Below are 21,690 nucleotides of genomic sequence, written 5' to 3'. Positions count from 1 at the left end.
GGGGGAGGCTGTGCTGAGCGCCCACCAGGGGAGTGGGGGCTGAGGGGAGGAGCTGCTGTCCTCTCCAGTGTGGGCTGCGGGGCATAGCTCCCGCCCGGCCTGCCGTCTCACCCCGGTCCTGTTTCCCTTCCTGACCTCTCGCCCCAGATATTGCGCAGCTGCGCAAGAAGTTCGAGGAGGACAAGCAGAGAATTGAGCTGATGCGGGCCCAGCGGAAGTTCCGACCCTACTGAGCCTCTCCCGTCCCCACGGGGCCCGAGGAGCAGGGTGGTGACCAGGAGGCAGTGTGGCCAGTGAGGACCCGGGGTCCTGGAACACCTGTCTCAACGGCTGTGCCCAGGCCGAGGGGCCGCTGTGTGAAACCCCAGAGACCTGAGCCCACGGGGTGGGTGAAGGACAGAGTCACCCGTCGGTTCCCGTGTGCTTCAGCTGTCCTAGGGCCCGGAGCGAGGACTTGGCCTCTGGAAGCCCCTGGCCCAGAGCTGGCTCCTTCCCTGTCCTGGGTCCTGTCCCTGCCTGGCTCCAGACTCTCCTCTCAGGGCTGACTGTCCCCTGTGTTCGCCCCTTCCTCCTGATGGAGAAGCCCCTGTGGGCAGTGAGACGGCCTCACAAGCAGAATACAAGAACGTTTTATTTTTCATGCAGCTGGGTGGCAAGAAAGCACTACAAAAGCCAGCTGGGCCTATCTCAGGCCTCACACATGCCCTCTGCGCAGTCACAAAACAGACACCATCCCTCCCCCCGGAAGTCACAGATGTTAAAGTCAGAATCTTAGACCCCTCCGCGGCCCCACCCCCAGCTCTGCCATAGCACTCGCTTCTGGCCGTGCTGGTCTTCGGGACCAGGGGCCCTGTCCCCAGCACGCTGGCCTGGGCTCAGAAGCTGGGAGCCCGGTGCTGAAGCAGGCGGCTGTAGCTCCAGGCCCAGGGCTACAGGGAGGCTGGGGTCCCCTCCTTGTTCTGTAAAAAGGAGCTGATGACACGAGCCACCTGCTGGGGTTGGTTCATGTGGATGTAGTGATTACCTGGGACTTCAAAGTACTGGAACCTCTGGGGAGGGAAGGGGACATGGGATGAGGTGACCCAGTGGAAGGCCGCCTCCCAGCAGTTCCGCGTGTCCACAGCTCTGCAGGCCCTAGTCAGTCAGGGGAGGGGACAGTCAGGCCTGGCTCGGAGCCAGTGGGAAGTGCCTTCCTGGGAGGGAAGTGCCCAGCCCTTGGGTTCTAGGCCATTCTGAGCTGAGGTTGTAGAGCTCGGCTAGGGAGGGGGCCACAGTCCAGGGGCTGCTCCTGGGTCTGGTCATCAGATAATATTCACTTGAAGAAGGAACAAGCAGCCTCTCCAACTGGCCCAGAAGAAAGGCCCACAGGGCAGGAAGAAAGACATTGAACATTGCCCGGCTAGCCACACAGGGGCTTCGCCTTTGTGATGACGCCCGGCCATCTGCTCAGGCCCTAGGGTCAGCTGTCTACTGGATGATGCTCCTGAAACGCCAGGTGCTCCCAGGAGCCCAGGCAAACATCAAAGTCATAGCACACGTCCCAGCCCTCCAGCTTGGAGTCTGGCACCCACTGGTGGGACTGGTCATCTGTTCCCATTTGAGACCCTAGGAAATTGTAGAACCACTCAGTTGGGCATGGCCCAGGAATACAGGAGGACAATAAAACCAGGGGATTCTGCCAATGAAAAGCCTGCTTTCTGTGCTGATTTATATGTGATTCCAGGGACCATAGTAGCAACATGAGGCCTGGTTGCTCCTGGGGTTACCTGTTAGACCTGGGGCCAGAGCAGGGGTCCCAGTGCAAGAAAAGAGATGGACAGGTGGAGCCCAGGGCAGCCTGGCAGCCCCTGCCGACCCCAGCTGCCCTGAGCCCTGGGCACCCACCTCTTTCAGGACAGACTTAAGTGAGCTGACCACGAACATTACGGTCTCCTTGTCGGCATCGTCCTCTCTTCTCAAGGCATAATATCCTTCGGTTGCTCTGGAAGATGAGAAGGAAGGTTCACCTGGGACCGCTCCCTGCATGCTCTGTCTCTGCCCTGGGCTCTGAGATTGGCCCAAGCCCAAGCATTCCTCTAACCTTCCCACCGCCGCCGGGCCCTTCGAGCCCAGGTTTAGTTCAGGGCTGTCATTTAGTCCCCACTGGCCCTCGCAGCTCAGCGGGACCTGCACAAGGTTAATCTCAGGATCTTCCCAGGGTTAGCCACTGAATGGTGGAGCCAGGATCTGAACGGGCTTCTGAGTGCATGCTTTCTCTTTTTTTTAACAGCTTTATTAATTCCACCCATTTAAAATGTACACTTCCATGGATTTTGGTACATTCAGAGGTGAGCAACCATCCCTACAGTCGATTTTAGATCCTATTTATCACCTCAACTGAGCCACAGGGGGTCCTGCAATGCAGGAGGTCCAGTTCCTGGGTGGGGAAGATCCCCTGGAGGAGGAAATGGCAGCCCACTCCAGTATTCTTGCCTGGGAGATCCCATGGACAGAGGAGCCTGGAGGGCTACAGTCCACGGGGTCACAGAGTTGGACGCGACTGAGCACATGATGGATGTGGACTTGCAAGTGAATGGAATCACACAGTACGCAGGCTCTCCTGACTGGCTTCTTTCAGCAAGTCTAATGTTTTCAAGGTTCCTGCCTGTTGTAGTGTCAGTGCGTCATTCCATCTCGTTGCGGCATCAGTCCATCATGTGGTTGGAGCCTATTTGCTTGGCGGTGAGCTGAGGGACATCGGAGTTGCCTCCCACGCTCGGTTCATTCTGTTCTGAAGGACACCGCTGTGAGCCACCAGCACTGGCTGTGGTGTGGGCAGATGCTGGGTCACATGGTGATTTCAAGGCTTGAAAAACTGCCAGACCTTCCCAAAGTGGCTGCACTGTTCTACAGTCGCACAGCAGCCTGGCAGGGTTCTAGTTTCTAGCTCCTCCAGGCCCTCAGCATAAAGTCTAGATGTCCCAGAGGGTGCGCAGCGTCCCTCCCTGGGGTTGGGATTTGCCCCCCATGAGTCCCTGCCTTCTGAACCCCTGTGCTCGGCAGACGAGTCCCCGGAAGTCACAGTTCCTGCCAGGTCCCAGGTCCAGGCTGAATGCAGTGGAGCAGGGGTGGCACCTGAGCCCCCGCGAAGGATGTTCAACGGGCTGTGGGTCCCGAAGGTGGCGGATGGCCTCTGAGGATGGCGGAGAGGGGACAGCAGATGGAGGCACAGGGCCGGCCTGGGGGTGCGCGGGGCCCGGTGTGGCTGGAGGGTTTGGGAGGATGGGGCCAGGCGGTACTGACTGCTGGTCCCTCTGCCACACCTGAGTGTGCCCCGCCCCCCAGACACAGATACCTGTGGAAAGGTGTGGTGCTGTCCCTGCCCACCCCCAGTGCCCTCCCCCGTGCCCCTCCCCTCGCCTGCCTTCCACGCACCAGCTACGGGGCGGGGGTGGGGGCGGGGCGGGGCACTGCCCAGGAAAGATGGCAGAGTGGTCTCATACCAGGAGACCTGGGCATTCCTGAAACTCGGGTCTGTCTGGGGAGCTTGGTTCCAACTTACTTGACGAGCAGGACGCGGGCCTGCAGATTTTTGATGTAGTGCATAAACAGCTCCCTGCTGACGAAATCGAGGCAGTGCTCTGCCTGCAGAGACAAAAAACCCCAGTGAATTCTCGCCACGAGGCCCCAGGCGCTGCTGTGAGTGGAAACCCAGCTCTCTTGGGAGCAGTAGACACCCACCTCGGGCACCCAACCAGGACCAAGCCCACTGCCTAGCCACATCACCACCTCAAGAGAGGCTTCACCTCCCTCAGACTGGAGACTTTAGTCCCCGTAATCGTTCTCCCTCCTCCTGGGCTCGTGGCTGCCTAGGCAGACGACATGTCCAGGCCCCCCTCTGCCAGGTGAGGCCATGCAACTACATGCAGAGAAGTGACCCGGGTGCTTCGGGCCAAGGTTTTAGGACGGAGGCGTGACACGGGAACCATACGTGGCTGCTGAGGGCTTGGCATGGGGCTTGTCCAGCCTGAGACATGCTGTCTCACTGGATTTTAAAGACTTAGTGTGAAAAAATAATGTCAAATATCTCGACTATTTTTTTATGTTGATTCCATGATGAAGTGACAACACCTTGGATACACTGAGTTAGAAGGTATTATGAAAGTTGACTTCACCTGTTTCTTTTCACTCTTTTTGTATGGCCACAAGACGGTGAGACTTTAACATGAGCTCACATCATACTTCTATTGGACTGCGCTGCTCTGGGCCGAGAGCCCTCTGAGGGAGGGCACTCAGGATTTCCTGTGTCCACAGCTCTCGGCACATGTGTGACAGGCACGGGGTTCAGTGAGTGTGTGCCGAGTGGGTTAATTCAAGAGCGCCCCCACATGGACTGACTGTTAATGTCCAGTTCCCCTACAGCATCTAGAGGAAGCTGCACGCACACACAGCCAAGAAAACTCATCTTTGTTCTGCTCTGACCCCTCCCAGCTATCTCCTTCTCCTCAGAGAAACAGAGGTCCCCCTGTCAACCACAAGGCCTGCTGGGTGAAGATTTACTGAGGATCCAGACATGCCACATGTTATCCCCTCCCCAGAGGATCCGAAAGGCAAAGCAACTGTGTCTCAGTCAGCAGCTGACCGGCTTCCCAGGTGGCTCAACGGTGAAGAATCCATCTGCCAAGGCAGGAGAGGTGGGTTCCATCCCTGGGTTGGAAAGATCCCCTGGGGAAGGAAATGGCAACCCACTCCAGTATCCATGCCTGGAAAATCCCATGGACGGAGGAGCCTAGCGGGCTATAGATAGTCCATGGGGTCACAAAAGAGTTGGACACGACTTAGCGACTAAACAACAACCGGTGAGACAGGAGATGGCGCCAGACTCAGCTCAGCATGGACTGCCCCCCACCCCTAGTCTTTTATTTCAGTCGGTTCAGTCACTCAGTCATGTCTGACACTTTATGACCCCATGGACTGCAGCACGCCAGACTTCTCTGTCCATCACCAACTCCCGGAGTTTACTCAAACTCATGTCCATTGAGTCAGTGATGCCATCCAAGCATCTCATCCTCTGACATCCCCTTCTCCTCCTGCCTTCAATCTTTTCCAGCATCAGGGTCTTTTCCAGTGAGTCAGTTCTTTGCATCAGGTGGCCAAAATATTGGAGCTTCAGCTTCAGCATCAGTCCTTCCAATGAATATTCAGGACTGATCTCCTTTAGGATGGACTGGTTGGATCTCCTTGCAGTCCAAGGGACTCTCAAGAGTCTTCTCCAACACCACAACTCAAAAGCATCAATTCTTTGGTGCTCAGTCTCTCAGCCTTGCTTTAATTTTGCTTCTCCCAGCAGGACTGGGACCCTGTGGCTTGATGGCCCAGGCAGGCCCTCAACAGAATTACAGGCAGGTCTCTGAGGCAGAGGCTGACGGATATCACCTCCATGCACGTCTCCAGATGTGAAAACAGAACACAGATCTGGGTTTGTGGAGCGCTTTCCTCAAAGGCAACCATATGAAGGCTCCAAAAAGCCTTTGAGGACAGCTGCTGGCCGCATCTTATCTCCTCCGTCTTTTTTCCTTTTCCTCTCCATCCCTCTCTGACCGTCTTTTCCCAGTCTGCTTTCATTCCCTGATCTCTCCTTTTCTTCTGTAAGTCAAGTGTGAGTTTCCCAGGTGGCTCTGCAGTAAAGAACCCACCTGCCAATGCAGGAGATTCAATGGGTTTGATCCCTGGTATGGGAAGATCACCCGGAGAAAGAAATTGCAGCCCACTCCAGTATTCTTGCCTGAAAAATCCCATGGACGGAGGAGCCTGATGGGCTATAGTCCATGGGGCTGCAAAAGAGTCAGACGACTTAGCAACTCAACAACAACAATAAATTCAAGTATAACTTATAATGAAGTGCACAGATCTGAGTGTTACCTCATCACGGCCTCTGACACACGGATACATGTGTCACGTAAGGATGTAACCATGACCCAGATGGAGGCTGGAACTGCTCAGCAACCAGCCGGCTCCCTCTGGGGGTCTTCTCCAAGGACACCACCTGCTCTGACCTCTAGCTCCCTAGATCAATTTTGCCGCTGTTCGAACTTCATATAGGAGGAGTCATAGTGTTCTTTTTGAGTTCGGGCTTCTTTTGGTCTGCATGTGTGTTTTTCACATTCCTGTATGAATGTGTGGCAGTTTATGCATTCTGTTGTTGATAGACATTTGGGTGATCTCCACTTTGGGGCTATTATGAATCAAGCTGCCGTGTCTTCTGGAGCACACACACGCAGTGCTGCCGGCTGTATATCTAGGATTGAGATTGCTGGGCAGAGAATTTGCATATATTTTCCTTCGGTAGTTACTGCCAGTTTTCCAAAATGGCTGCATCAACTTACACTTCCTCCCACAGTGTGGGACAGTTCTGGATTCTCCACATCCCCACCGAGACTTGGTATTTACTGTCACGACTTCGGTTTTAGCTGCTCTGGAGCGGGTGTGGAGGTCTCTCGCTGGGGCTTTGATTTGCGTTGCCCTAATAACTGATGGCGTCCAGCACCGTTCATGTGCTCACCGGCCATCTGGATGGCCTCTTTCAGAAAGGGCCTGTTCAGATCTTTCGCCAGTTTTTAAAAATGAGGTTGTCAGCCTCTAATCTTATCGATTTGGAGAAGTTCCTTACATATTCCAGACATGAGTCCCTCAGCAAACCTGTGTATTTATTTACTTATTTGGCTCTGTCATGTCTTAATTGTGGCACATGGGCTCTAGTTCCCTGACCAGGGATCGAACCTGGGCCCTCTGCATTGGGGGCGCAGAGTCTTAGCCACTGGACCACAAGGGAAGTCCCCTTTTTCATTAATATTCTGTTTTTTAAAAAAATATTTATTCGTATTTATTTATTTGACTGCACTGGGTCTTAGTTGCAGCATGTGGGATCTGGTTCCCTCACCAGGTATCGAACCCAGGGCCCCTGCATTGAGAGAACAAAGTCTTAGCCACCGGGGAAATCCCTCTTTTTTTTTTTTTTTTACTATTCTATTTTGATGAATAAAAATTCTAAATTTTAATAAAGCTGTATCTATCAACATTTTCATTGATTCATGGTGTGTGTGTGTGTATTAGTCTACTTAAAACATATTTGTCTACCTCAAGGTCATGAAACCATTCCCTAATTTTTCTTCTAGAACATTACTGTTTCACCCTTCATATTTGATCTACGATCCATGGTGAATTAATTTTTTGTATATTGTGTGAGGCAGGGACCTGGGGTCATACTTTTCCATCTAGATAACCCACTGCCCGCCCCCCAGTGAACTGAGGTGGTGCCTTTATTATAAGCTGGGAGAGCCTCATTCATAACTTTCATAATTAAATTCCCAAAGTATTCTACAAATTCATCCCAATATAATTTTTAACAGAAGTCAATGATTCTAAACTTCATTCAAAAGTGAGAATATGCAAGAAAAAGCAAGAACATGTGTGAAAGAACAAGGAGAGTGGACTAGTTCTGGTATCAAAACATGTTAGAAAGAAACAGGAATCAGAACGTGTGACTTGATGCGGACAAAGAGATTGATGGGACATAAAAAGCAGGGACAGGCCCATCCTAGAATTTGTCTCTTTGGTGATTTAGTTTCTGCCCCAAGGGGAGTCTTCCCATCTGTGGGTGGCCCTCTCCCTTGGGCCCTGTGATGACCACACGGCTCCCCCTGCAGAACAGCTGTGGGCACAGTCCCCGAGGCTGGAAGGGCATTTCCAAACACCCTCAAAAACAAACTGACTTCCCTGTGGTCCAGCGGTTATGAATCCGCCTCGCAATGCGGGTGATGCAGGTTCGACCCTGGGTGGGGGAACTAAGACTCTAAGCAGAGCAACTCAGCCCACGCACCCCAACGGCTGAGCCCACAAGACACAGTGAGGACTCCTTGTGCTGCAACTAAGAACTGACGCAGCCAAATAAATAAACAAGTAAATAAATAGTCTAAAAAATAATAAACTGGCAAGAGTAGTACTACTGCAGAAACTGAAAAAAAAAAAAAAAAACCCAAACTGCTCTGGGAAGCGGACAGCTGGGACAGCAGCCTGACTCAGCCCCAGGGGGGCCAGCCAGGAGACTCCCTGGAGGAAGACTTCTCCATCAGGGCCTCCAGGATCCTGCTGATTAGGATCGAGCCGTAAGCTCCACCTCCCCCGCCAAGGATGGGCACCCAGAAGACAAGCCACAGAGAGTGAGCCCTGTGCTGGGGACGGCCCTGGATAACTGGCGGTGGACCCACTGGTGTTCCTCTGGGGAAGAAATGAAAATGGATCCCTACCCCTCCACGGGCTTCCCTAGTGTCTCAGCAGTAAAGAGCCCACCTGCCAATGCAGGAGACCTGGGTTCAATCCCTGGGTTGGGAAGATCCTCTGGAGGAGGAAAGAGCAACCCACTCCAGTATTCTTGCCTGGGAAATCCCATGGACAGAGGAGCCCGGCAGGCTACAGTCCATGAGATCACGAAGAGTTGGACTCAACTGAGCAACTGAACAAACAAACAACCCCTCTTTGCTTGAGAACAAATTCCAGCTGGATCAAAACCAAAACTCGAACATTCCCATCCCCTTGGCTGATGCCCTGGTTCAGGCCTCGTGTCCACGCCTGGGCCTGGGTGACAGCTCTCAGCAGGCTCCATGGGGCCAGAATGTCCCTCCTCTAATGCTAGCGTCTCACAGTGGAGAGCATTTAACCCTCTTACACGGTCGCAGAAAGAGCCTCATCTGTGAGCGCCAGAAGCGACGGCACGGTGCCTGGTCACTCAGCACGTGACCTTAGCTAGTCTTCACAGCTACCCCAGGAAGGCATGCACAGGGGCTGGCACCTCCTGGCGGCTCACCAACTGGCTGCATGAATGACTAAATGAACGAATGCATTTTCTTTCCGCACACAAGACAGCTGAGGCTCAGGGAGGGTAAGTGCCTTGCCCAAGGTCACAGAGCCTCTCTGTGGCAGAGACGACTGAGTTTCTAGAGTACTCCTGTCACACACCAGGCTGCCTCCAGGCTGCCTGCGAGTTTCTGAGGCCTTTAGTTGGCTTGTTTTTTGGCCACACCCTGCAGCATGCAAAACTTCCCCAGCGAGGCATCAAACCTGAGCCCTCAAGTGCAGATTCATAACCACTGCACTGCCAGGGAAGTCCTCTAAGGCCTTTTGTTAACCAGTCCCTCTCTCGTCTCTTTCAGTCTTCAAACCCTCCAGCAGGAACGCCCCTCAGATGCCCAGAACTGACTCCAAGGCCTCACCTGTGTGGTCACAATTACCTGAGCATTCTTCTCTTCTCCACCCCGCTCCTGGGGCCGGGCATGGCCCACCTTCTCTAAGGGACTTCTGACCACACCCTCCCCCAGCTGTCGGCTGGCTTGCCCTAGAACTCCTATTGCCCTTCCAGTCATTCCAAATCCATCTAAGCATTTGTAACCATTTGGCAATATCCCATGCACAGAGGTGGGCTACAGTCCATGGGGTCCCAAAGCAGCAGACACAACTTTGTGACTAAACATGTAAACACCTAAACAATGGGGAAAAAAAGCCCTAGAACAAAAGTCTGTCTTTGTAGAATGTCTGTATTTGTCTGTATAGAGTGTCTTTCTACACAGACACTCATAAGAAAAGAGATGGAACTGCACATCTGCCCACGATGTGGCTGACAGCAGGCCTCGCCTTCACGGATGACTGGTATATCCATATTTGTTGTTGTTTAGCTGCTGAGTGGTGGTGACTTTTTTCAATCCCATGGACTGTAGCCCACCAAACTCCTCTGCCCACAGGATTTCCCGGGCAAAAATGCCATTCCCTTCTCCAGGGGATCTTCCCGACCCAGGGATCGAATCCGTGTCTCCCACATTGGCAGGGGATTCTTTACTGCTGAGCCACCAGGGAGGCCCATGTCCATGTTACTCAGACACAAAAGGAATGGAATTCCAACACATGCTATAACACGAGGGAACCTTGAAAACATTTATCTACGTGAAAGAAGCCGGACACAAAAAGTCACACATTGTGTGATCCCACTTATATGAGGCGCCTGGAGGAGTCAACTGGGAGACAGAAAACAGTCTGGCAGTTTCCAGGGGCTGAAAGAGGAGGACGGGGGAGGTGGTGTTTAGCGGGTGCGGAGGTTTCATTGGGGATGATGAACAATTTTGGGGTGGTAACAACTGCACAACATCGTGAATGCATTTAATGCCACAAATGGTTTGAAAATGGTTATTTATCATGCTATACATATATATCTCTTATTACCATAAAAAAGGAAAGAGGTTGACAGGCACTGTGAAAGGTCGAGAAGACAGCAGCACTCACCCAAGTGATCCTCCGATCTCTGTTCAGCCACACACCTGGAAGGAAGCAGAGAGACGTGGACTCAGCACCGCCAGTTGCAAGTGGAGGGGGGTGGAGACACAGCTCGGTTCTCCAGGGACCCTGGGTCCTTGCAGCCAGGGCTCATCGCTTCAGTCTGGGCCCGCAGGGACCACCCTGAGCATCCTCTCGGGCTTCCTCAGAGCAGAGCTTGCCCATAGCTACCCTGCCATGGACTGGAGTGGCCCAGGCAGGTGCCTCCGGGCCATCCTGGAGGGAGCACAGAGTGATGGTGGTGGTGGGAACAACTACCCACCTGGCATCACAATCTCATCTCTGGGAGCCCTGAAATGTTCACTGGGATCTTTATGTTCCAGGAAGTACCAAAAAGCTAAGAAGAACATCATCACTTGTTGGAGAGAAATTGAGCCAAAAAAGAAAGGTTGTGTGTCCGGGGAGGCCTGGGTGGTCCCAGCTCCACCTAGGTTCTCTGCCACGGTCCCTACGGGGGCCACCTATCCCGTGTGGCTCAGACGGCAAAGAATCTGTCTGCAGTGCGGAAGGCCCGGGTTCGATCCCTGGGTGGGGAAGAGTCCCCAGAGAAGGAAATGGCAACCCACTCCATTATTCTTGCCTGGAGAATCCCATGGATGGAGGAGCCTGATGGGCTACAGTCCACGGGGTCGCAGAGTCTGACACGACTGAGCAACTAAGCACAGCACAGCACAGCGACATATGACCCAGCAATTCCCTCCTGGGCAGTGTCCCCTCAAGAAAGGGCTGCAGGAGTCAGGATGGCAGCCGCCATCAGCTCATGTAGCCGAACACTGCCAGCTATTCCGTCACCAGTGCCCATGTCCCTGGCCTAGGAGACTCTCCAAGACCAGTAGGAATTAAATCAACAGCTGGAAAGAAAGAAGTGGAAGAACCCGAAAAGAGAAAGACAATTGCTGAAGAAAAGCACGAGGGATGCGTTCAGAAAAAGAACCCATTTTTTACAGTGGGGATTCTTATCCAGAACCAGCCTTTTATAACCCAATTCCATGGAAACCAATTCCTATGCCCCCTCCTAAAGAAGTGAAGGATCTCTCAGGAAAGAAGGCTAAGAGGCCGTGATGATCCGGCCACACGGGTCATCCTCTCTGGTAGGGCATAAAGCTAGAAGCAATCTTTGCCTTGGAACTCTGTGCAGAATACAAAGATAATAGATGTGGGAAATTACATGGTTTCACCTGGAACTATTTAATTTTAAAATCAGAATTTTTTTTTTTTTTTTTTTTTTTACTGCTCAGTTATTAGTAGGGCAACATTTTGATGGCTCATTGATAAGTTCAAGTTTTTGCATTTGTATACTGAGTCTTTAGAGTTAATTGAGGACTCTAAAAATGAAAACATTTTCATTTGTATAAATGCTTCAAGGTTCATCTTGGCATGTTGTTCGGCAAGATAAGTGACTGAATATCTAACAAGCTTATATTAAAACTACCCTCTAATACCAATAAAACCAACAGTTTTCCCTGCATTCATACTTAAAAAAAAAAAAGAAAGAGCTGCAGGGTGTCAGGGAGGGTACAGAATCTCAGAGCCTGGAGGCAGCCTGATCTGAGTAGTGTAGGACCTGAGTAGGGGAGAGAATGCGTGACATGGGTCACCCCACAGACGTGCTGCCTGAGAGAAGCAAGCCTGTTCCCTCCTTCGCACGCGCCTTTGCACAAACACCACGCTCCCAGCCAGGCCTCCGGGACCTTCCTCCACACCCGACCTCCCTGCACAGATGACTTCTTTCTCTCCATTCTCCCCAGAAATTTCTAATGCCTTCTGTCATCTACCCTCTGTGCTTCTTTCCTCTACTAGGTCACAGCTTCCACGAGGACATGGAGATTTGGTCTCTTTTTTGTCCACAGCTGATTTTTTAAAAGTCTTTTTGCCTGCGCTGGGTCTTCGTTGCTGCACTTGACTTTCTCTGGTTGCGGGGGCTGCTCCCGCTGTGGTGTGGGCTTCTCACTGCCGTGGCTTCTCTTGATGGGGAGCACGGGCACACGGGCTCAGCTGCCCCTCGCCAAGTGGAGTCTACCAGGATCAGGGATGGAACCCATGTCTCCTGATGGGCAGGCGGATTCTTAACCACTGGCCCACCAAGGCAGTCCCATAGCTAATTGTTGGTAGGGGTTCTTAGGCATTCGTGACTCAAAATACTTAGAAGGAGCATGTAATTGGAAGACTCTCTGGTCACTGCGCTACTAGATCACTGCTGTCTGATGCAACCACGGCCAAGGCCTCTGGGCCGCCTTCGTCTCCGGCCACGACCTCCCTGCACAGATGACTGGCTCCGCTGTGTGTGCAGGACTAGAGCTGACCCCTGGGTCTCCTGGCCTCCAGGCTCACTGCTCTCCTCCCTCCTCCAAGCCTGAGCTTCTGCTGCTCAGAGGATGTGAAAAGACTTAAAAGGGGGGGTTTATCTTGGGGGTGGGGTGACCCCCAAGGTACTGAGGACCCCACAGTGCTGTTTTCTCTGCCCTGAGGCCCTGCCCCGCCCTGAGGCCGTCCTCCGTCTCTTCCAAGCCTCGCCTCCAGCTGACACCCACCCCGCCTGGACACTCCCGCACCTGTCTGCTTTTCTGCTTGCCTCTCCTGTGACAGTGACCTTTGTGAGGGCAGGAACGGTGTTTCTCAGACTGGTGGGCCACAGCAGATGTCACTTAAATAAGAAGTCCAAGCACCAGGTCCAAAAGCAAGTGGCCCTGGTGCTCCTGGTCATGAAAGAGACTGGTGTGTGGTGTTTTCTCAGTTAGATTCCAATCCCACAGTCACCACGTGCCAGCAGCCATGAGCAGGGCTTTGGGCCAATTCACCTCATTTAATTCCCTCAACAACCACACAAAGGCAGACGCCAGCATCTGTTTTACTGGGAAGGAACCAGGGAGGGTTGAGGTTGAGGTCGGCCTGGCGGCTGGGACCCCTCAGGCTGGCCCAGCCCCTGACTTGTGAGGGACGCCTCCTCCAAGGGTTTAGAAATCCCCGGAAAGTTGCATGAAATGTACATTTTATAAGAAAATAGTTTTGAAGGCAGGGGATGTTATGAGAACCCTAGACTCCCCCCTTTCTTGCAACAGCCGATAGTTCGAGACTGTGCCATGGTGATATAATACAACATATTTTTGAGTCCTGCTCTTTGGCTCCTGGCCAGAGCTCCTAAAAACTGTCCCTTCCTAAAGCGGTGGAAATGCTAGGGGCATCTTTTGTCCTAACAGTTGGTCTCTGACACAGAACTCCTAAATTCCTTGGGATTTCCTGGGCAGTAGGAATGTCTTTTGTTCAAATGGGGTGATCCTGGGTGGTTCTTGGATGGCTTTAGGATGGAGGCTGGTCACCAGGAAGATCGAGCCATGATTAGGAGCTTGGAACTTTCAGCTCCACCCTGGTCCTTTGGGGAAAAGAGAGGGACTAGAGGCTGAATTGGGAGAAGGAAACGGCAACCCACTCCAGTATTCTTGTCTAGAGAATTCCACGGACAGAAGAGCCTGGTGGGCTGCTGTCCCTGGGGTCACACAGAGTTGGACACAACTGAAGCGACTTAACATGCCTGCATGCATTGGAGAAGGAAATGGCAACCTACTCCAGTGTTCTTGCTGGGAGAATCCCAGGGACAGGGGAGCCTGGTGGGCTGCCATCTATGGGGTCGCACAGAGTCGGACACGACTGAAGCAACTTAGCAGCAGCAGCAGCGTGCCTATTGGGTAAAGCCCATAGAAATCTCTGCATTTGGAGAGCTTGCGGGAGGTGTTGGGAAGGTGGCACACCACTCCCTTTCTCTGCTGGGACCTGCCAAGCTCATGGACTCAAACACCCACAGGAGCTGGGCAGAGCGGGCGCTGCACCCACCGGCACATGGAGGGGTCTCCGTCCACCTGCTGTTGCCTGTGGGGAAGGTGTCGCCAGCTCTTTGCGTTTTTCAAAAGAAAACCTCCCTGATGGTCCAGCGGCTAACACTCTGTGCTTCCAACCCCGGGGGGCCCAGGTTTGATCCTCGGTTGGGAAACTACATCCCACACTCCACAGCTAAGAGTTCACAGGCCACAACCGAGACTGGCACAGCCAAACAAACGAACAAAAAGAAAGTGGAACTCTCCATTTTCACACAGTCTTTCTATTCTAAATACAAGCCATCTATTCAAAATTCCCCTCAGGTCAATTTTTGTGTTTCAAGTGCACAAGTCAAAACAAATCAGGCTTGCAGCCCCAGGGCAGCCCAGCTCGTGACCGAGTCAGAGCTGCAGCGGCCGGGTGCTGACATGGGACTGTCCGTGGTCACGAAAACCACCCGGATCAGGACTCTCCCCACCTCACGCCAACAACTGAGCTTGTTTCTAGACAGCCTGGGCCAGGGCTGTGACAGGAACACGGATAAGAGGCAGATAAAATCGGAGCTGACCTCCCTCCTCGCCCTGCTTGCTGCCTCCTGCTTTTCCCAGAAGCCCAATCAAGCTCCTGCCTCAAGCCTTTCCTGGAGGTTTCCCTGCATCCCTGAAGGGTTCAGAGGTCACCTTCTCCACGAGGTAAACCCAGGCCCTTCTATTGAAGAGAGCAAAGGACAAGCTCGGCCCCAACTCTGGCCTCCCTTACTCGATGTTTTTTTATTTTTTTCTAGAGCGCTCTCATCTCAGACTCTGGGAAGACTTGGGGAGAAAGACGGCGCCACACATGGGCCAAGGAATGCCTGAGGCCACCAGAAGCCAGAAGAGAGGCTCGGACGGCCTGTCACAGCCCTGCCAACACTCTGATCTTGACTTCTGGCCTCACACTGTGAGAATAAATGTCTGCTGTGTAGGCTGCCCCGTGTGTGTGGCTTTGTATTGGCAGCCCTAGGAAAGAAACACACATCCTGGGGGGTTGGGTTGGATGATGGGGGTGTGGCCTGCTCCAGAATGCAGTGGGGGGCTGTCAGGGGGTCGGGACTCAGGAGGAGCCTGGAACATCAGTTCCCCGGGGTCACCCTGTCTGATTGGGTCTGGGAGGCTGCTTGGTCTGCTTTGGGGTTAACCCCGGGCCTCAAAGGGCCCCAGTAGCACAGAGGGGCTTGTCCCGACACAGCCATCCAGCCGCCTGCTCACTGCCCAGGACGCCTCTCTCCTCTGCTCTCACCCCGTGACACCTGGCTCAGCGTCCGCTCACCGTCTCACATGACCCCGGGCTGCCCTAATCGGCTTCCCCAGCCTCTGTCAGGCACCCGCCAGGCACCCTGTCTTATTCCAGATTAGCCCACTTCTGCCTCGGGGCCCCTCCAGTCTGCCATCAGGGGAGCCGGAGCCCATAGGCCTCTGCACTCCACCTCCCTTCTCCATTATGGATTTGCAGGGAGGGGCAGATATGGCGACTAAGACAAGAACAGGTTGCCAAACCACTCAGGGATATTCCCCTTGACCTAATGGTGGGTTGGCAACTTCTGAGAAAAACTACAGCACAGCAGGCACTTCCCTGGTGGTCTGGTGGTTAAGGCACCGCACTTCCACTGCAGGGGGCCCAGGTTCTATTCCTGGTTGGCGAGCTAAGACCCCACATACCTCACCAAGTGGCCAAAAAGAAAAAAAAAATTACAGCGCAGCAGACCTTTGGCTTCTCTTGAGCAGCTAGAAATTCTGGCCACCCAAGTCCCCACATGATGACCACTGGGGGCTGCCCTGCTGTCTCCATTCAAGGTCCCTATCACTTCCCAAGGCCCCACCTCCAGCAGCTGGGGTAATTCCACAACTCCTTGAGGCACCCCACCCCGGCCCCGCCCCACCCGAGGACACTTGGACTTTGGACTCTAGCCTCATTTAGTTCTTCATAAACTGAAGTCACCTGGGAAGGTCTAGGAGTCTGACAGCAGGAAGAGCTTGCCCACGCTCTCTGAGCTCCTCAGGGAGTCATTGCCAGCGAGGGCACTTGTGGATGGGGCCCCCTGGGGTTGTTCCAGCCAGGTGTCGTCTCTGGCTCGCCACCCTCGGGGCTGGGCACAGAGCAGACTCTGGGTGAAGGTTTCCTGATTGAATATATTGGGAAATAACATGCAGAAAACACAGGCCTGATGCTGCCCTGAAACCAAGGTGCCACCAACTCAACTTCTCCATTCTGAAAAACATCTTCAAAGTCCCCTGCCCCGTGGGGGTCCTCTAAGCCTTGCCTCGGACACTGGGCGCCCAGCACACAGGGTTGGCAGACCAGGGCAGCGTTGTGCCTCGACAATGAGCCCCCAAACCCCTGACCAAGTTTCCCATAGGATGTGACTTTCTGGAATGTGCAGCAGCCGTCTGACCTAGCATAAGCTGCTTGGCCCATCTGAGCCTCCATTTCTCCTGCTTTAAATGGGACGAGCATAGGGCAGTGGGCATGGCAACCCACTCCAGTATTCTTGCCTGGAGACAGAGGAGCCTGGCGGGCTACAGTCCACGGGGTCGCAGAGTCAGACACGACTGAAGCAACTTAGCACGCATAAGTCAGTAGGAGCATTAAAGGAGGTACTTTTGCAAAGTGCTTAGGATCACGCCTGGTCCAGAGCAAGCAGCAGTAAAGTTTAGCCACTGCCATTCCTCAGAAAGGACAGTGCCCATAAGCAAAGGCCTTGGACAGCGAGCCCCTTACCCGTGGCCACCTGTGTGGTTCCTCTCTGCAGGAGATGCTTCCCGCACTCCTCACCTGCGTGGCTGTTCTTTTTCAGTAACCTGGGGAAGAGGGGACACTGGGTGCCTGGGGCGGGGGCGGGGGCCCAGGTGGAAGGAGAGGAAGGTGCGGGAAGGCCACCCGCCAAGGACACGCGCCTGCACCAGTGGGGATGTTTGCCTCAGTGCTGTGAGTGTGCGTGTGTCTGTGTGTGGGGGGGTACTGGGCGTGGCAGAGAGCTTGTGGAGGGGTGGGGCAAAGGGCACAGCTACAGGGTGGGGTGAATGAGGGCAGACAAAGTCCCAGCCAGGGTGGCTAAGGAGCGCCAGTGAGCACACAGAGAAACAGGTGTGCTGCAGATTTGGGACTAGGAGATGGAGCTTCCTCCAGGCCCCAGAGACTTCCCCCCTCGGTGGTCCATAACTTCCCCAGATCTCTGACTCCCACCGGTCCCACCTGCCACTCACCTCTGCAGCATCTCTTCCGGGCTGACCACCTGCTCGGGCTTCCTGGAGGCCTCCACCTGCAGCACGTGCTCTATGGCCCTCCGCTTGTAGGTCAGCAAGTTGTCCATCTCCTAAAGGCCCATGGGTTCTGCTGGGCGGGCGGGGACCCAGTTCCTCGCCCAGCCGCACCCTCCACTCAGCGGCACACCCTCTTAGCCCGAGAATACTCTGAACCCGAGAGAGGCAGGGCGCAGGATCAGCCCCTGCCAGTTAGCCCTGTGACCTGAAGCAAGTTGTCCACCTCGGTCACAGCCACCCAGCCCAGCCTGCAGCCCGGGAAAGCTGGAGGGGTCAGGCTGAAGACGGAGGGGAAGGGAGAGCTCTGTTAACTGCCAAGTGCTTTGCAAAGGTGCACTATTAGGGTCCAACTGAACGGCAAGTTCATCTGTTCTAATTGACACTCTCACACTACATGGTGGAGAGGAACTTGCGGAGGGGGTACAACCTAACTCCAGTGCACCCATTTCCAGCCCAGCTCACTCTCAGCACGGCCTGGCCTCGTCCAAGGCCTACTGCCTGGAGCAGCAATGGGAAGTGACACCTCCATCCACCCCGGCAGGAGCAAAGAGTCACCAGAAACTCCCAAGGAAGCCCCCTGGGGCAGGGTGTTTGTCAGCTCAGTGGGTGAAACCAACAAGGACTCCAGAGTGGTGGTTACCACAGTCTCGGAGATCCTACTGTAACCCACGAGCTCTCCACTCACGCAATGCACTTATTGAGTGCTTACTGTGTGCCAGTACTGGGTGTGTGGTGGTAAAGAGACAGCTGTGGTTCCTGCCCTTACAGAATCTGTGGACATCTTATGGACAAGAAAACTGAAACTGATAAAGGAGCTGTGTGAGGCTAAGCCCTGGGAACAGGAAGACTCCCGTCAGAGCTGGAGGGTGCGTCCACATCATCTAGTCCAGGGGACCCCAATCTTCCTGGTACCAGGGACCAGTTTCGTGGAAGACAATTTTTCCTTGGACCAGGGTGGGGGAGGGAGACGGTGTCAGAATGAGTCAAACGCTTTACACTTACTGTGTACTTTATGTCTATTATTATTACAGCAGCTCCACCTCAGATCATCTGGCATTAGGTCCCAGAGGCTTCAGACCCCTGCCCTAGTCCAACCTCCTCATTGTACAGGTGAGGAAACTGAGGCCCAGAGAGGCAAACTGACCTGCCCGGAGTCACACAGCAGGGAAAATGGCAGAGCCAGGACTCAGATATAGAGACAGCCCTGGTGGTCGTCACTGGTGGTGCTGGTGAGAGGGGTCAACGCTTTGCCCACCAGTCCCTACTCAGGCCTCCTGTGTGCAGTTGTGTGGTGCGTGTACACTGTGAGGGCACTTGGGTGCAGGTGGGCCTGCCCAACTGTGCACCCCTAGGGCCTCCTCAGCCCACTGCTCCTCCCCTCTCCCATCCCTGCCTGGCCTTCTGCAGACTCCAGGCCACAAGCAGGGCCTCCAAGGATGACACAGGCCCGTGACCCTGTTCCCTGCCCAGTCCGAGGGAATACGTAGCACAACCCTGCCCTCAGGGGCGGTGGGGGTGGGGAACCCTGAGCCCTCTTGTCCAGCGTCTGCCACCTCCTCCTGCTTCCCTGGTATCTGCTAAGGCGGGCAGGGCTGAGGACACTATCTGGGACCCGGGTACCCCAGTGACACCATGTGCACAAGCCCCGTCCTTACGTTTGTGTCCAGGACAAATGGTAAGGACTCCAGCAAGATGAGTTTATCCACCATCTCGGGGAAGATACAGGAAAACTATGATGCGACACCGAAGAAAGGAAGCATGAAGAGGAGAGGAAGGAGAAGGACTCAGACTGTCCCCTGGGGACACTGGCGTTCGGGTGGGGACAGGGTACTGACCACTAGGCCACCAGGAATCTCTTATCCTTTCAGGGCACCTTTCTCTCCCCTCCTCCCCACAGTCCACACCCAGCATTGACCCCGGTGATGGCTGGATTCTCCAGGGTTCTCTGTGACAGAGGGGATGGGCAGTGGAAACACTTAACTCCATCAGGAATGTCCTCACAATAGTGATCATCATGGGTCCTTCCAAAGGAAGCTGGCACAAGCCACTAATGCACTGCCTGCTCCTACTCTTTACCCCTTCCTGCTCCTACTCTCCTCATCCCACCGGGAGGAGGGGCCAGAGGTGGTCACTGCAAAGCCATCTACTCACCATTCCACCCACAGCACCACCTGGGGGGACAAAAGAGTATTTGGCGGATATCCCCCAGCTCTCCAAGTCCTACCAAGACTCCTTCCCAGAGGTGGACCTACCACCAGCCAGGCCCCCCAGCTCCTGTCTCCCACCAGCAGGTGGGGCTCTGCATTCACCATCAAACTTGAGGCTCCCTCTCTGGGGCCACGCGGCCCCTACATCGGACCTGACTCTGTTTCCCTTCTCAAATCAGGAGACAACGGCCATCCATGGGGCCACCTGTCCCTTAGGGGGTTGCCTGAGGCCACTGGGCATGGTGCCCACGGGTCAGTGTCTAACGAACTCCTTTATATCTTCTTGCAGTTCCCAGGGGTGCAGGGAACCTGTGTACTAGTCCTCTCCCTCTCAGCCCCACAGCTTGAGACCAGCGCACTCACCAAAACTGTGGCCCAGGAGGGAAAACCGGTTCCATTTCAGGGCTGAAAAGACATGGAGCCAGGTCGGGGTGGGCCCAGCCTCCCCCACCTGCCCTCGGCCCCGCAGTCCCTGTGCCCTGGGATGCTCCACTCAGGAAACACCCTGAAAGGGCCCCCAGGGGCACTGAGGGGTTGGAACTCATGGGAAGAAGCGAGCTTTCTCCAGCTTGCCCAAAGTCACCCATGAGTTGCTGGCAGAATTAGGGCCAGACCCCAAGGCACTCTCAGGCCAGCGTTGCTTCCTGGCCATCACACCCCATTCACAGAGCACCTCCCCAATTCCCTATACCACCCCACCCCCGACCCCCACAGACAAACACACAGGCTCTGTCTCTTGCTCACCTGCCGCGACTCTCCGGACCTCACTCACAAAGTTTTGATAGTGATACGGGAAACCTGGGCTGTAGTGGGATGAGAGCCCATGACCCCCGAAGTCCATGGCAACATAATTAAAGTCTGAGACAGAGGGAGAGGGTGGGAGGGGGCATCCAGGTCAGCCATCTCCCCCACTCCTGATTCTCCTACAGACCCGCTGCCTTACCCCATGGCTTCCCTTCAGCCCCCAGGCCCACCTTTTGGGAGAAGAGGGATGAGTCTGTCAAAGGAGTTGGCATTGTCCAGCCACCCGTGAAGGCAGAGAACAGGGGTGGCTTGATGGGAGCCCCAGGCTTTGGCTGCAATGTGGCCCCAGGGAACAGCGAGCTTCAGCTCTGAGATGAGACCTGAAATAAAGAGCCTGATGTGAGTGTGTGGCTACCTGGAGGACGGAGAGGTAAGCTGGGTCCACTGGGTGAGGAAAAACCTTGGGAGGGCTTCACAGTAGAATTTTGTAGAATAAGTTGGGGGTGGGGGTTAGCTAGGCCTGGGCTCTGTAACTTATGGCTGTGCGACCTGGAGTAAGTTACTAAAACCTCTTGACCCAGTTTTCTTTACTGTAAAACTGGAGTAAACAGAGTAATAAGCAATGGCCAAGGTTTTCTAAGCCTTCGCGGAGGGCGCGATGGGGTGGCCCATCTCCCCACATCTTCACAGTAAGTTGGAACACTCTCGCCCTCCCTTCCCAAACCCAGAAGCTGAGGCACAGGAAGTGCAGTCCATGCCCTAGGTCACACAGGGGCAATCAGGTGGAGCTTGGATTCAGCGCGGGCGGCGCGACCCCAGGCCCCTTGCCCTGACCCCCGGGGCACCGGCCCGCTCAGGTCCGGCTGCCTCCTATAGGGCTGACCTTTGCACCCGCAGGCGCTCCTGGCCAGGCCTGAGACACGCGTGCCCCCAGAGCCCCCGCGAATTTGCTTCTCTAACTTGGGGCTCCCGGAATCCTGAGAGACCACGTGCGACCCATTCTCGGGGCCCCACCCTCGCGCGGGTGGGACTGGGCCTGCTCTGCAGGCTGCAGACAAGGACGTGCTACCGCCGGGAGGGCGGCATGCCCACCCCGCTTCCGCGGTCCCAAGCAGGTGGGTGGCCTCGCCCATCCCACTCCGGTCTAGGGAGCCCGGGACTGCGGAGCCTCACCCATCGTTCGCGTCCCTAGGTCGCACGGAGGCCGTCACTCCAGCTAAGTCTCCCCGCGTGCGACAGACACCTGCGTTCTGGCTCTGGCTCCTAGGGAG

General features: G+C 54.7%; 2 protein-coding genes across 4 annotated transcripts in view; one reads left to right on the top strand and one right to left on the bottom strand.

Annotated features, from left to right (window-relative positions):
• Positions 1-1,688, top strand: part of RRP7A (ribosomal RNA processing 7 homolog A) — an 8,029-nt gene extending 6,341 nt beyond the window's left edge. The window contains exon 7 of the mRNA XM_070790530.1: positions 148-1,688. Within this exon, the coding sequence (XP_070646631.1) occupies positions 148-233 (86 nt within the window). The 3' untranslated portion in view covers positions 234-1,688. The remainder of the gene's footprint in view (positions 1-147) is intronic.
• Positions 614-21,690, bottom strand: SERHL2 (serine hydrolase like 2). Of its 3 annotated transcripts, XM_019961924.2 has the most exons (12): positions 21,593-21,690; positions 20,650-20,799; positions 20,420-20,533; positions 20,039-20,080; positions 19,620-19,639; positions 19,124-19,198; positions 17,412-17,521; positions 16,927-17,006; positions 10,309-10,343; positions 3,542-3,624; positions 1,885-1,981; positions 614-1,049 (listed from the first exon to the last, which is right to left on the bottom strand). In XM_019961924.2, exons 1-12 carry the CDS (start codon positions 21,594-21,596, stop codon positions 930-932), a joined length of 930 nt encoding a protein of 309 aa, XP_019817483.2. In that variant the 5' UTR covers positions 21,597-21,690; the 3' UTR covers positions 614-929. The 3 variants fall into 3 exon arrangements, with proteins under 3 accessions (XP_019817483.2, XP_019817484.2, XP_070646629.1); XM_019961925.2 differs by lacking the exon at positions 19,124-19,198; XM_070790528.1 differs by lacking the exon at positions 20,420-20,533.

The sequence above is a fragment of the Bos indicus genome, chromosome 5 (assembly GCF_029378745.1).
Source record: "Bos indicus isolate NIAB-ARS_2022 breed Sahiwal x Tharparkar chromosome 5, NIAB-ARS_B.indTharparkar_mat_pri_1.0, whole genome shotgun sequence".
Taxonomy (NCBI): domain Eukaryota; kingdom Metazoa; phylum Chordata; class Mammalia; order Artiodactyla; family Bovidae; genus Bos; species Bos indicus.
Note: the sequence above shows the minus strand (reverse complement) of the source record. Positions and strands in the feature narration are given on the sequence as shown.

Excerpts from the sequence above, each read along its gene's own strand:
- SERHL2 (XM_019961924.2), bottom strand. Across the intron at positions 20,081-20,419 it reads GGTCCGGAGAGTCGCGGCAG|CCCTGAAATGGAACCGGTTT; the intron begins GTGAGCAAGAGA and ends ATGTCTTTTCAG. Across the intron at positions 19,640-20,038 it reads CCTCCTGGGCCACAGTTTTG|GTGGTGCTGTGGGTGGAATG; the intron begins GTGAGTGCGCTG and ends TTGTCCCCCCAG.